The 13,358-nt window shown below is 36.8% G+C and overlaps 2 protein-coding genes across 2 annotated transcripts; both read left to right on the top strand.

Annotated features, from left to right (window-relative positions):
* The first annotated feature begins 1,281 nt into the window (after positions 1-1,281).
* Positions 1,282-5,106, top strand: LOC147517767 (uncharacterized). The gene is made up of 6 exons (XM_086593698.1): positions 1,282-1,387; positions 1,476-1,645; positions 4,097-4,201; positions 4,287-4,361; positions 4,488-4,727; positions 5,059-5,106. The coding sequence occupies exons 1-6, from the start codon at positions 1,282-1,284 to the stop codon at positions 5,104-5,106; spliced, it is 744 nt and encodes a 247-aa protein (XP_086449824.1).
* A 6,698-nt stretch (positions 5,107-11,804) lies between these two features.
* Positions 11,805-13,013, top strand: LOC147517766 (uncharacterized). Its single transcript, XM_086593697.1, has one exon. The coding sequence runs from the start codon at positions 11,805-11,807 to the stop codon at positions 13,011-13,013; it is 1,209 nt and encodes a 402-aa protein (XP_086449823.1).
* The last annotated feature ends 345 nt before the right edge of the window (positions 13,014-13,358 follow it).

Genomic DNA, 13,358 nt, shown 5'->3' with positions numbered 1-13,358 from the left:
CAATGAAATACTGCATGGAATATATCCCGTCAAGCAAAAGAGAAATACATAAGCAAGAAGAAAAGACTTCCTTGGATGATAAAACTGAGTGTGGCTACCCTATTGATAAAAAGGGGAAGGACTACTTGCTTCCGAGTTTGCAATACCAACAAGCATGCAAATGGGTTTTGAGAAAGTCAAGTAAAAATGTTGAGTGGGAAAGGTAAAATTAGATACCGCCTGTGTTCCGTTTCATTTATTATGTCTCTCTACATTTTTAATAATAAATGTACATTGTTTACAATTACAGGAAGTATGGGACATACCTCCCAAGCTTCAAATCTAGGGGTAAAAGTCGTAGGGTCATTGTATCATCAGAAAAGGAGATGGAGTATATTCCTTGGCTAAGGAAACAACTTGAGAAAGAAAAAGAATCTAAATTCAAGATGCTTGCCGATGGGCCATCCTTTATTGCAAAGTCATATAATTCCTACGCAATAAATGGATATGTTTTTGTAATGCATGATTCGTGGTTTAACTCAACAACCCAAAATAGTGGTGTCTCAATGAAGGCTTTTACTAATTTCAGAGCAAGTGCCAAAGACAAAAATTTAGTGGAAGATGAAGCCACTTATTATTGAATCATTAGGCAGATACTTGAGCTAGATTACCATAAGTTTAAACAAGTAGTGTTCTTTTGTGATTGGGTGCGTATTGAAGATAAAAGAAATGGATGCGTTGTTGATCCATATACAAATCTGGTATATGTTAATTTGAGAAGGTGCCAAAGAAATACGAATGAGGATGATGAACCATTCATTCTTGCTTCTGAAGCCGCTCAAGTTTTCTATTGCAAGGATCTTAGTAGAGATAATTGGCATGTCGTCTTCCATGCTCCTAAGAGATTGAACCATGATGTGGATGTTTATGAAGACCCTTTAGTCTTTGAAGCAATGGCAAACTCAGATGGTTTAGCATCTGCTTTAATGGGTGATATTAATGGTGTTGAAGTTTAGTGGATAGTAAAGTGAAATTAGATTAGTGCACACAATTGTAACTCTTTTTTGGCGTGTGTCTATTGATTTGGATATTGCATTTTGTTTTAATTATTTTGTGTCTGCTGATTTGGTGTGACACTTATATATTGCATTTTATTTCTATTTTGCATAAGTCGAGCTTTTTGAATATATCTAATCTTGAATGGTATGATGTTCTTGTTTGAAATCAGTTTGAGTTTGGTGAATTCATTACTTACATTATGTTTAGAATTTGGTGAACTCATTATTTAGATTTGAATCAGTTATGTCGCAAACCGGATCTGATCAACCTAGTGACTATCAACTTGACTTTGAATCTAGTGACTCCGAAGAAACCGAGGAACAACATGAAAGCGAGGAACAACATACAGGTGACTTTATGATATTGATTTTTTTCATAAATGTTTAGTTGTTATTGTTTTTGCTTTGTTGTGTAATCTAATATATCGAAATCTTTAGGTCCAAAGAAGCAAGTTCGGTTCAATTATAATGGGCTACCTGTTGGTTATGGTTCTACTCAATTTGTCACCTTTATAGGCAAAATGGCTAGAATGTATTGTGCACTTACTTATGGTGACTGGCCTACTATGCCAGATGATATCAAGAAACACGTTTTTAAGAGAGTAACAGTAAGTGCATTATACTCTTATTTTATTTTTATTTTTTTTCCCCTCTAAGTACATTTCTAAACACATTCTTCTTTGTGTTGAATACATCTACTGCCAAGGAATCAGTTTATACTATAATTTCCTTGTTGCCATGTCTCAATGCCATGCCCATACCATGTGCCACTGCTCGCAGTTCAACTGACAAGCCATTGTTGGCTACTATAACCTCACCTGTGTCGTTGCGTAGTGCTGTAGCCCATCCCCTCACTGATCCTTGTAACTTCCCATTAGTGTTTAGATTTTGAACCACCGTTTCTCTATTTTCCCATTTACTGACCTTTATTTCCTTCTGCTTGTGTACTCCCTCCTTAGCATCATCATTTTGAATGAAGGTTATTTCATATATAGCCTTACCCATGAACACTATCTGATGGATACTAGGATTCGAGAAAATACTAGGCAAGCTAGACTACACTAAGAGTGAAGAAAATAAAAACCGCTCAAGGATCGAAGTCTAGTTGGAGTGTTCTGTGATATGGGTTATCGAATAATTGTGTATCAACATACGCTGAAGCCCTGAAATTTTTGGTGGTTTATAATTGCGAAACACACAACGTCTCATTAGTCAAATTTTCTTAACTTTTTGGTTAGTTGGTTATGGCTTCATAGTGAACTCGGTATCTATCCTGAAAATTGGTTATTTGAGAGATCAATAAATGTCAAGTTCTGAAACTTGCCTACAAAATCTGGTATAAAGCCTGATAACAGGTTGTAGCTAATATCAAAAGACTGCGAATAATGGAAGTTGCCAAAGATAGCTGGAATTCGACCTATAAGGGAGTTTCTGGCTAAGTTTAGCTGGAAGAGATTGTGTAGGTTCCCTAAACTTGAAGGAATATATCCTTTCAAATGGTTACCACCTAATGAGAGGGTTTTAACTGAAGCCAACTGACCTAGACTTGAAGGTATGGATCCTTCAAGAATGTTGTCCTCAAGGACAAGTTGAGTGAGGTGGACTAGCTTTGACAAAGTCTCAAGAATGCTTCCTCCAATTTGTTTCATTCCACTTATGACTAATGCCTCCAGGAACTGAAGTTCACCTAGTAAAGGTGACAATGTGCCCTTCATGTAAAGGGCAATCGCTCCTATCTGAGGGTACTTGTAACTGTAACACTACTATTCTCCTGTCTTGGGATTACACTCAATGCCCTCCCAATCTCCTGCACAACAATCAATCACCAACCCATGACGAGAGAACACTTGTTGTGTCTTTTAGGATTTTGGCTTTGAAGGAAAGAAGCGCCTCCCACTTCCGAGCAAGTTTTGGTTTGAGCTAAGGTATTTGTCACAGACTATAGAATGAAAAAAATGAAGAGAAGTTTGAAAACCAAACTACTGATCGCATTTTTGTGAAGTGCAATCAGATTGTTGGCAAGTATTTTTTGAGTTCTAAGTCGAACTTTAAAGAATATCTAATTTTCGGACAAAGAAGAAAAAAAGCTATTTGGCCAAAGACAAATGATTTGTTTCTTCACTTAGAAAGCAAGTACCCCATTATATATAGAACGAAATGAGTTGATAAAGAGCGGAAAAAGTTAAGATTGCACTGTTTCTTCTAACCTTGTCTTCTTACATTAGCCACTTTAACTGTATCTCCATTCAATGAATGAGTAGCTACTACTTGCTATATTCTCCATTGTTTCCATCTGAGGGAGAGTAATAAATTTTTGTCCTCTATTTTTGAACTTCATTTCCCTGACAGAGCGAGTACTGAACTTGTCTAGGGGCCCTTCACTTTCTTGGGACGACTCAGGTCTCCTAAGCATGTTAAGAGCTATATTCCCGCCGTGAAGCAAAGACACTTGAAAATGCTTGGAAGACTATAAAGCGCTTGAAGCCATATTCCCATAGAATGTATCCACCTTACCCACTTCCTCTTGTAATTCTAAGTGTTGGTTCGCTGTTGAAAATTCGAAGTGTTGGTTTTAGCATTTAGTCTTAGCAATTTGTAATACCACCTGAAAATTCTAAGTGTTTCTATCTTTTTTTGCCTAATTTCAAGAGTTTAGTCCTCTCTTTTGTTAACAAGTTTTAAGCTATTTTTATCTTTTCTTGTTTTATATTGAAGGATGTTTATGATCTTTCACCTACTCACTGAGTTGGTGTTTTGCTAAAAGCCAACATATCTTGGAAAAGTTGGAAACATAGACTTCGCAAGGTTTATGATTGATATTCAACCAATTCTGAGCGTATGGAAAACATACCAAAGCGTACAAAAAAAGAAGATTGGGAAAGCTTTATAGAAATTTGCTCAACTAATGAAGAGAAAATTAAGCGAGAAAAGGGCAAATTATCTAGGGAGCACATGAAATTGCCACACACATCTGGTAGACTTACATGTGCTAGAATCGAAGAGGAACTGGTATTTTCTATTGTTACTAACAACTTCTGGATTTACCAGAATATTGTTAGATTAAGGAAATCCCAGATGGTACAGTCGCAAGAACGCATGTGTTTGTGACCACACATACAAGTAAGGACGGATCATGTCCTTTTCTTGAATTGAGACCAAGTCTGGTAATTGGAATTCTTATTCTTTAACTTTAGCTCTTAATTTCATGGTGGAAAAATTTGTGTATATGACTGTAAATTTTGTTTCTAGGATGAAATCAAGCGGCTTGTGAGCCTTGACCCCTACTTGGGAGAGAAAGATTTGGATAATGATCCTGTGGCAAAGGTATATATATTTAGATAATGGTCATGTTAGAGCAGGCATCTATCTAGTATACTCTAAAACTTTTCAGTTGATGTATGTGTTAAATGTCGTCCTTTGTTGAATGTAATCATTTTGTTTTCTGGTTAGGTCATTGGTCGTGATGGCAAGGGTCACGTTCGAGGACTAGGAACTGGTGTTACAAAGACTGTTGTACATGCCTCCGCTCCTTACATCAAAATTGTTGAAGAAGAAAAGAGAAAACATGAAATTACAGATGAAAATGTCAAGCTAGTGATGCAACGTCTTGATGAAGAGACGAGGGCACGTAAAATTCTTGAGGAAAAGTTAGAGAGTTATGCACCACAGTTCGAAAATACTTCTCCACAGGTAATGAAAGGTGACTTAGTGCAACATTTCTTTATATATATCGTGCTATATAGCCTACACGATTTTAGTATAGAGTCAGCAAAGCTGATCTCAACACTACTATTTGTTTCTTCTATTGTTTATATTATGTCTCATATGGAAGAAGAAATAATACTATTATATGTTTGGAGTTTGGACTATATATCGACTAGGTTTTATTGTTTAGAAAATGGAAATAAACTATTTGTTGGGTGCACACATGAATAATACATTGTGCTATGTGGTAGTTCTTGCTGAATTAGTTATACTCAGTCATGTTTTGACATCCTTCAAGTTCCTTTAACTTGTTCAGTCTATTATATCTGCTCCAAATTTAGTTAGTACTAGTTGTTTTGTGTAGAGGTATTAGTCATACATCATTAGTGATATGGCTGTGATCCAATTATTTGGAATAAACTTATCAATGGCCTATCTTGAATCCAAATTTATCAATGTTTATCTCTGGCTTGCAACTAGGCGTTTTCCTAAGCCTGACATCCATCCTCCATTCTTCTGCGACTCATTTATCATGTAAGGTATTGAGTGTAGTACCTTGGGAAATGTAGGTACATACAGTGAACACACATACATTTTGAATGTCCATCTTTGAAACTTATCATATATCGTGAAAGTTTGGGGGATTTGCTCAATCTTTGAAATTTTGTTCGCAAGGAAGTCCATTTGGCTTGAAAAGCCGAAGTGACCTGTCTATAAATGCATTATTGTTTAGTTAAGAAAAAGTGTACGCTCCTGCCACCTCAAATGTAGATGGTGTGAAAACCTAGAAAGCTGCATTGCCCCGTCAAAGGGAACATTTTGTGGGCCAAAATGGAATATAGTACGTCAGACGTTACATCCATGCATAGGTGTCAATGTCCCTAGTGAAATGCATATTATTTCCATTGTCCGTAGACAAAGACATGCATAGACCAGGAGCTGCAGCTTCAATCCCTGATTCCACTTGTATAGAGACGGTAGAACCCAAAGCATCCTTCCTGTCTTTGTAGTCCACAAACTGATCTGAATTGTCCACATTTGAAGGCGCTGCTTCTTGTTTGATTTCTTTCTTCTGAGTGTCATGGATATCCCCGAGCCATTGAGGTTTTCTACAGTGTAAGCAGGACCTTTGCTTTCAATTGAATCAGTAACATTGTTTTCAACTTCAGCAACTGTAACAGCTTGGGTGGTGCCCTCATGAGTACCTTCTTGACAGGTGGAGTCATCTGTGAGCTTTCCTGAACCAGATTTTTTGTTTCGTTCTCTTGGAAAGAGTTTAGTGATGCCAGAAGTGGCTACCTCAACTTCATTTAACACAGATGTTTTTACGTTCAAGTCTCTTTTTTTAGCAGCTTCCCCTGTTGGGTCTGCAATCTTTAGGAAGTAAAGAATCCTGTCCAACTCAGACTGGAGAGAGGACAAGTCTTGTTGAAGTTGCATTGTTGAATCAAGTAATGAAAAAATAACAAAACAACACAGAAAAGCATTAGCATGTTGATTCAGCAGTCAAACTAGCGAACTACCACCTGTAGATGTTGACGAATTTATTCCAAAGCCAGAACTTGGTCAAAAGTAGTAGGATGGTGTTAGGAAAATGCATAGTTCTTGCTATTTTACAGTAATCCATTTTCGCATAATGTGGTCTAGTTCTTCCAAAGGTTCCTGGCCATTACGACCCTTATGACTAAACTTAATATCAAACTTATATCAATAACTTTTTTTGCTTCCAAATTTATTTAAAGACACCTTATGAGGACCAGTTGTAGTTAGGTAATTATTTACTTTGGTCTTGGCATGTCCCCTAATGTGTTAGGTGATTAGTTGTTTTGGTACCTTCTCTTCAAATCAGGGCTAGGACCTCCACTGTTGCTCTGTTAGGACTTAGAAGCATCCGTGTATCCTACAGCAGGAAAACCGTTGGCATATCCAGCATTTGGCCCAGCATCTCCATATGGCATACCTCCCGTATTCATGTTGTTAAAATCTCCAGCATTTGGCACATTGTTTCCCATGTCTGAATGGTTGAAATGTGCAGCATCGGGAGGCATACCTTCACGATTTAGCACACTGTCCTGCATATTTGCATTAGGGGACAAATCATGTACATCTGGACCAGGATTCTAATCATTTGCATAAGGTGGCAGGCCTCCCAAAGATAGTTTTATATGCCTGGGTCAGTAGAACAAAAGAACAAGATCTCCACATTATATATAACTCATTAAGTATGTTTTTCTCTATGTTTTTAAAAGGTTACTTAATGCATATTGGCTAGTTTGTTGTAGCGCTGTAGAGAAACTTTATAGACTTAACCTTTTTCTTACTTTATTGTTATTCTTGGCGAATGTTTAGCTTTGTTTACTTTCCTTAATCAAGCAAAAAGAATTAATCATTACCCGTGATGTATAGTGGTGAGAGTGCTAGTAGGGTGAAAGTGCCATCTCTTTGTTTACATTCCTTGATTTACAATTTCGCGTCAATGTTGGCCTGGATATGATATAACTGGTTAGGGGATATGCCCAAATAGGACTAGCAGTCTACTGTTCCTGAGACATATTACTTAGCTGCTAAGACTAAGATATTATATTAACTTATATTCTTCTAATAAATCTAAAGTTTTGCTACCTTTCGGCCTAGCATTTTATACTAGTACCTTATAAATATGCTTTATGGTTGGTTAGTGGAGCGTTCCTTTTTTTAAAGTAACATATGAGGTTTTTTGTGTTCCTGGCGGTGGGTTATGTGAGATGTTGTTGTGGGCTGTGGTGTATTGTATATGCACGGAGTATTCTCATTTCTGCTCATATCAATTACTTTCTATAATGAGGGGTGACTATGCAATTGAAGACGAGGGAGGAAACTCCTGGTTGTTCACATAATATCTTTATGTTTCACTAATTGTTTGTGTTTTAAGCATCCATGCTAGGTATATGTTTTCATTGCTTTATTAAATTCAAAATGAAAGTCGGCAGTGACCTGTGGTGTACTGTTATGTGATAATGTGAACCGCTGACAATAAAAGGCATGTATAGTTAAGAGTCCTGTTATTTTAATTTCTGGTTACTAGTTGCTTTCATGCAGTTCTTAATACTCCACCGTGTTATTTTGCATATAAGATTGGATGGGTGTCTACTGACTCTTCTTGGATTTGTTCTGCAGTTCTCCTTTAAATTCACTTTTTTTTTTCCAATTATAATGGATAAAGCATATCTCATAAGAGTTCATTGTAGGTAAGAAGACAATCACGTGTTCTTGATGAAGCGTCATGATAACCATAAAAAATGATAGTTTACCTACGAAATGAACGATGAACTCAAAACGTAAGTAAACTAAAACTATCTTATGAGCCTATATGTTTATCAAAGTCTCTACTCTCAATTCTATCGAAATAGAGTGGAGTAACAAATTCGTTCCACTCCTAGTTCTCTAACATGGAATGTTTTCTATTCTAATTAATCGGTCTTAAGTCTAATGAGAGCTTTACGAAGGGTGTTATACTACGATACAATATGAAATTGATTATTTGAATTTAAACTACGAATGCTATGGACATATGATTGTTTTTGAATCTAGATAAAGGATTAGACGGGAATTGAATCCACCTCCAATCCAACTTGATAACCTAGCATAGATTCTTGTATCTCGATTCTTACGTTCTTACGGCAAGAATTTCGAGTTCTAATCCCTAGTGTTCATGACATTTCTACCAAATACTAACTAGCATGTGAGGTCGCCCACCCATTCTCATGGCGAATCACGACCTTCTAGAGTGGAATAGATTCTACAACGCTTCTACACTAAACCACTAAGTTTTCATCAAAGTTTCATCAACCCCTCTAATGGAGGTTTTAGCCTTGAGTCATCAACCCATCATTTCCCATTGAATTATAACTACACATCATATTAAAATTCTAACTTAACTAATTTAACTAACCATGCTTCAATCTACTTAAACTACGAAATGATAATCAACAAGAATTAAAACTAGATCTAATAGATTGAAATAACAAAAATCGAAATGACAAGAATAATAACTATTTTATTTATCTAATTAATGATATTCAATGATTCAAGCAATTAATCTAAAACAAGAAATGAAATTCTAAAACTAAGTTCTAAAACTCATTAATGGATGCTAACTAATCTAATTCTAATCTAGGTCTAACTATCTACCATTAACAAAGAGTTAAGCTTTGGTTTTTATATGTTCAGATCCAAAAATCGTGCATAGGCTTGGAGCCATGTTTTGGGCCAGAGAATCAGGCCCAAAACCCAATTCTTTCAGTCCAAAAAGGCCTCTTCAGCTGCAGTTGGCTTCAATAGACTTTTTGTCCACTTCTGCTCCTCTGATTGGATCAAGGCTTAGACCATTGGAAAGCTCTTTCCGAGACGGTCGTTTTGACATAAGATAGGCCCCATTCCGAGGTCTAAGTCCAAAGATACGGTCTTCGGAAGTTTTGCTGACTTTGTGTGTTGTTTCTGCCCGTGTTGACTTTGACTTTTCAGCTTTGACCGGGCTTTAGAAAGACTTTGTCTTCTTGAATCTTGGCCTTTAATCACGGAACTCCTTAGTAACCGACCTTTGCTCCTTTATCTCGCTAAAGTGGCACATTTCTGCACATAATGGACTTTGAAGCCTGAAATGTATAAAAACACGTGATCAGTGTTAACTCTTAATTATTACTCACATAATTGGTCTAAAAGTATGACTGTTACAGGGTTAAAACTACAGTTTTGGGCTCTTATCAAACCACCCCCAAACAGCATTTTGCTTGTCCTTAAGCAAAGATGAGAAATTAGAATAAGTGACCAAAAATGGAGTTCTATCTACTCGTTTTACTTGAGTGCGATTGCATTGACCATATGCAACAAGGCCTTAAACCACTAGGAATTCCCTAGTGGACGAGTTATAGTCTCGTGAGAGTTTTCCAGTGAAGGTACTCATAAACTTCATCTATACTACAACGACTAAGAAATAAAACTATTGTTTCCTTATTCATGCTCTAAATTAACTATACCTCTCACTAGCAATGCATCACTACTAAAAAAGTGACTTTTTGCGTCGGACTTTTTGCAGCGGCCAATGGTTTGGTGGCTATTTCCTACTTGTTGCCACGACTAACAGAATTGGTGACAAGAAGTTACCTTTTGCCTCGCCTGTGTCTTTCCGTGACAACAAGTTTATTTCTTGCAACTATTTCAAACTGGCCGTGGCTTTTAGTCATTCTTATTGTCACGAGTAGGTTTTGGCCGCCGGCGTGAAGTGGGTATTTTGCAACGATTGTGGCAAGAAGCTTCTTAGTTATTTCCTGAAAAAAAAACTTATGAAAACACATGCGGCCTGCGTCTGTTTTATTCTTTCCCTCCATTTGTTTTGGTGAAAAAATTGAACCCGCGAAACTTCTCAGATAAGAATTGGAAATATTAGCAAAAAAAAAAATATATAAGAATTGGAAAAATAAGAACGTCCGCCTTCCACCACTCGTTCCACCAAAATCAAAACTTCCGCCTTTCACCACTCCTTCCACGAGTAGGTTTTGAGTCATTACTTCCACCACTCCTTCACTGCTTCCGCCGCCTTCTTCGTTGCTTCCGCCTCCTTCTTCACTTCTGCTTCCTTCTTCGCTGGTTTCTCGGTAATATAGTTTTTTTCACAATTCTTCGCCATGTTTTGGGTCTTCAATATAATAGTTTAATTTTTTTTCACAATACTTTGTGATTCACTATTTCGAATCTAAATTATGTAGAAAAAAATAGTGGAGTTGCAATCTTATATCGATCCCTTTTCTTATCGTAATTCGTACATCCAGAAACAACCTTCAATCCTTTCTATATTATTTTTTGGTTAAAAAATGCTACTTTTTAAGTTTAAAGCTTTAGCTTTCTTCGTATAAAAGGGTAAAGTTCATAACTTGTTGCTTTATAAAAGGCTCGAATGTTGAATTGTTTTTATCTTTAATTTCTTTACTATTAGTACTAACGTCAATTGTTCCGGTTCGGCAGAGATGGTGCATTCTGAACTTCTATCACCTCTAGAATATCTTAGTCTTTTTGGCTCTTGTATATTATGATTATTATCCTTAAATAGAGTATCTATGTTAAACTAGCTTGTCTGGTAAGCTTCCTATTATCAAACTTCATAGACGTTCAATCCTTTTTTGGGGCCTCAATTGGTTTTGAGTCCAACTGAAATTCTATTATCCAAATGTTGTGTGTTTGGGCACTGAACAATAGAGAGGAATCCAGCTAGTTTCTTTGTTAGAGTAAGTTACATAACTAATTTATATCATTGTGTTATTTGTGTAGCTTGTTGTCTAGCATAATTTTTATACTATACCATCTAGGCGTCTAGGTGTTGATGGCATATTTAGAAAATTTCAGTAGCATAATGTCATTTTGTCCTAAATGGAATGATTGTGGACTGATTTCTTTTGTGGTTGTTGGTTTGGTGGTGTGAAATCTAGCTTCTTGGGTTATGATAGTTAAATCTACTTTCTCGTTACTTCTAGTGCTCACTCACTTTAGTTGAGTATTGGTTAGGACTTAGGTATGTTTATGGTTATCACATGCTTAACTGATGTCATTTGTTAGTTTGTTAGAAAATGACGTATGTACCAGGACGCCTAGATATTAGTTCACCCCCGATCTCACTTTGCCATGAATGCGAGCGCTTGAGAAAGAAAAATAACAAGTACCAAGCCTTTACATAATTGAATTTGTGAGGCTTTTTCAGTTCATTGAATAGATTTTTGAGTATATTCTTTATTCAAATCGATTATTAGTAGAAACCAACTTTTCAATAGGTTTTGGGATTTGGTTAAAGAGATGAGGATATAAGGAATTAGAACAGGTAATAATAAGAACCTTTTCTAGTGTTTTGGTTTGCTGATTAGGTAGTGGTCCTGTTCTTGCCATCTTTGTGAGTTCTTGTGTTTGATCATTTTCCTGTGCCTAAGTATTTTTTTTGTTGTTACTTAATGTATGTAGGATATGATATTCTTGGTGAACAAGCTATTGTCTTATTTATTTATTTTCATGTAGTTGTTGTTCGGTACTTGCTACTTAATGGATAAAAGTTGGATGGATCCGACTGTGGGAAAATGTAGTCGTAGGTATATACTTGGTTGTGAGAAATTTATTGAGTTTGCTTGGAATAATCGAGTCGAGGAACTCAGTGGTGAGATTTACTGCCCATGTGTTAGATGCCTTAATCTTTTGCTATGGCCTAAAAATGTAGTGGAACATCATATAAAGAATCGGGGTATACTACGGAGTTATGTGCGTTGGATAAAGCATGGGGAGAGTGGGCAGGTGAATATCGAGTCCAATGAGGGTGATGATATGCATGCAATGTTGCAAGATGCATTAGGATTTCAGAACATGGTTGGTATAGACAATGACATACCACCTGGTCTGAATTCAAATGAGTCTAGTTCCAGCGACACTCGTACGGATGAGCCAAATGAAGAAGCACAAAAGTTTTACAAGTTGTTGAAGGAAGCAGATACACCCTTGTATCCGGGTTGTACTAAGAGTTCAAAATTGTCTTTCCTAGTACGATTGCTTCATGTAAAGTGTCTTAATGGCTGGAGTAATCATTCGTTCGACGTGTTGCTTGAGGTATTGAATGATTCACTTCCAGATGACATCAATATGCCCAAGAATCATTATGAATCAAAAAAACAACTTCGAGATCTTGGGATGGAGTGCATTAAGATAGATGCATGTCCAAATGATTGTATGTTGTATTGGAAGGATAATAAACCGGTCATGGACAAGGATAACTGTGACATATGTGGTGAGTCAAGATGGATCATGACTTCATTGGAGTGTACAGAGAACGGACTTAGTTCATCTGCAAAACCTAAGAAAAAGGCTGCTAAGGTTTTGCGATACTTTCCCATAAGGCCAAGACTTCAAAGATTATTTATGTGCTCAAAAACTTCTAAAGATATGAGATGGCATGCAGATGATCGTACGAAAGATGGGGCTTTGAGGCATCCAGCTGATTCCGAGGAATGGAAAAGTCTAGACATAAGATATCCTTCATTTGGTTTAGAATCTCGCAATGTTAGACTCGGTATCGCTAGTGATGGTTTCAATCCTTTCGGTAGTCTTAGTTCTATTCATAGCACTTGGCCTGTTGTATGCATTCCGTATAATCTGCCACCTTGGATGTGTATGAAGCGCCTTTTTCTTATCATGGCATTGCTAATTCCCCGCCCTAGTAGTCCCGGAAATAACATTGACGATGCACTTGCAGCCATTAATTGATGAGTTAAAGGAGTTGTGGGAAAAGGGAGTTGAGGCGTATGATGCCTCTTCAAAACAAAATTTTAAAATGCATGCACCGTCTTGTGGACTATTAATGACTTCCCAAAGATTTGCTAATTTGTCCGGATGGAGCACTAAAGGAAAACTTGCATGTCCCTCATGCCATGAGGAGACTTGCTCAAAATGGTTGCAAAATGGGAAAAAGTTTTGTTATATGGGAAGCCGTAAATTCTTGCCACTTGATCATAGATATCGAAAGAATAAAAGTTCTTTTGATAACAATACTGAAATGGGAGTTGCCCCAAGTCCCTTTCTTGGAAAGTAGTGTTCTTGCTCAATTAGATG

This window comes from Coptis chinensis, chromosome 2, assembly GCF_015680905.1.
Source record: "Coptis chinensis isolate HL-2020 chromosome 2, ASM1568090v1, whole genome shotgun sequence".
In the NCBI taxonomy this organism is placed as follows: Eukaryota; Viridiplantae; Streptophyta; class Magnoliopsida; order Ranunculales; family Ranunculaceae; genus Coptis; species Coptis chinensis.
Note: the sequence above shows the minus strand (reverse complement) of the source record. Positions and strands in the feature narration are given on the sequence as shown.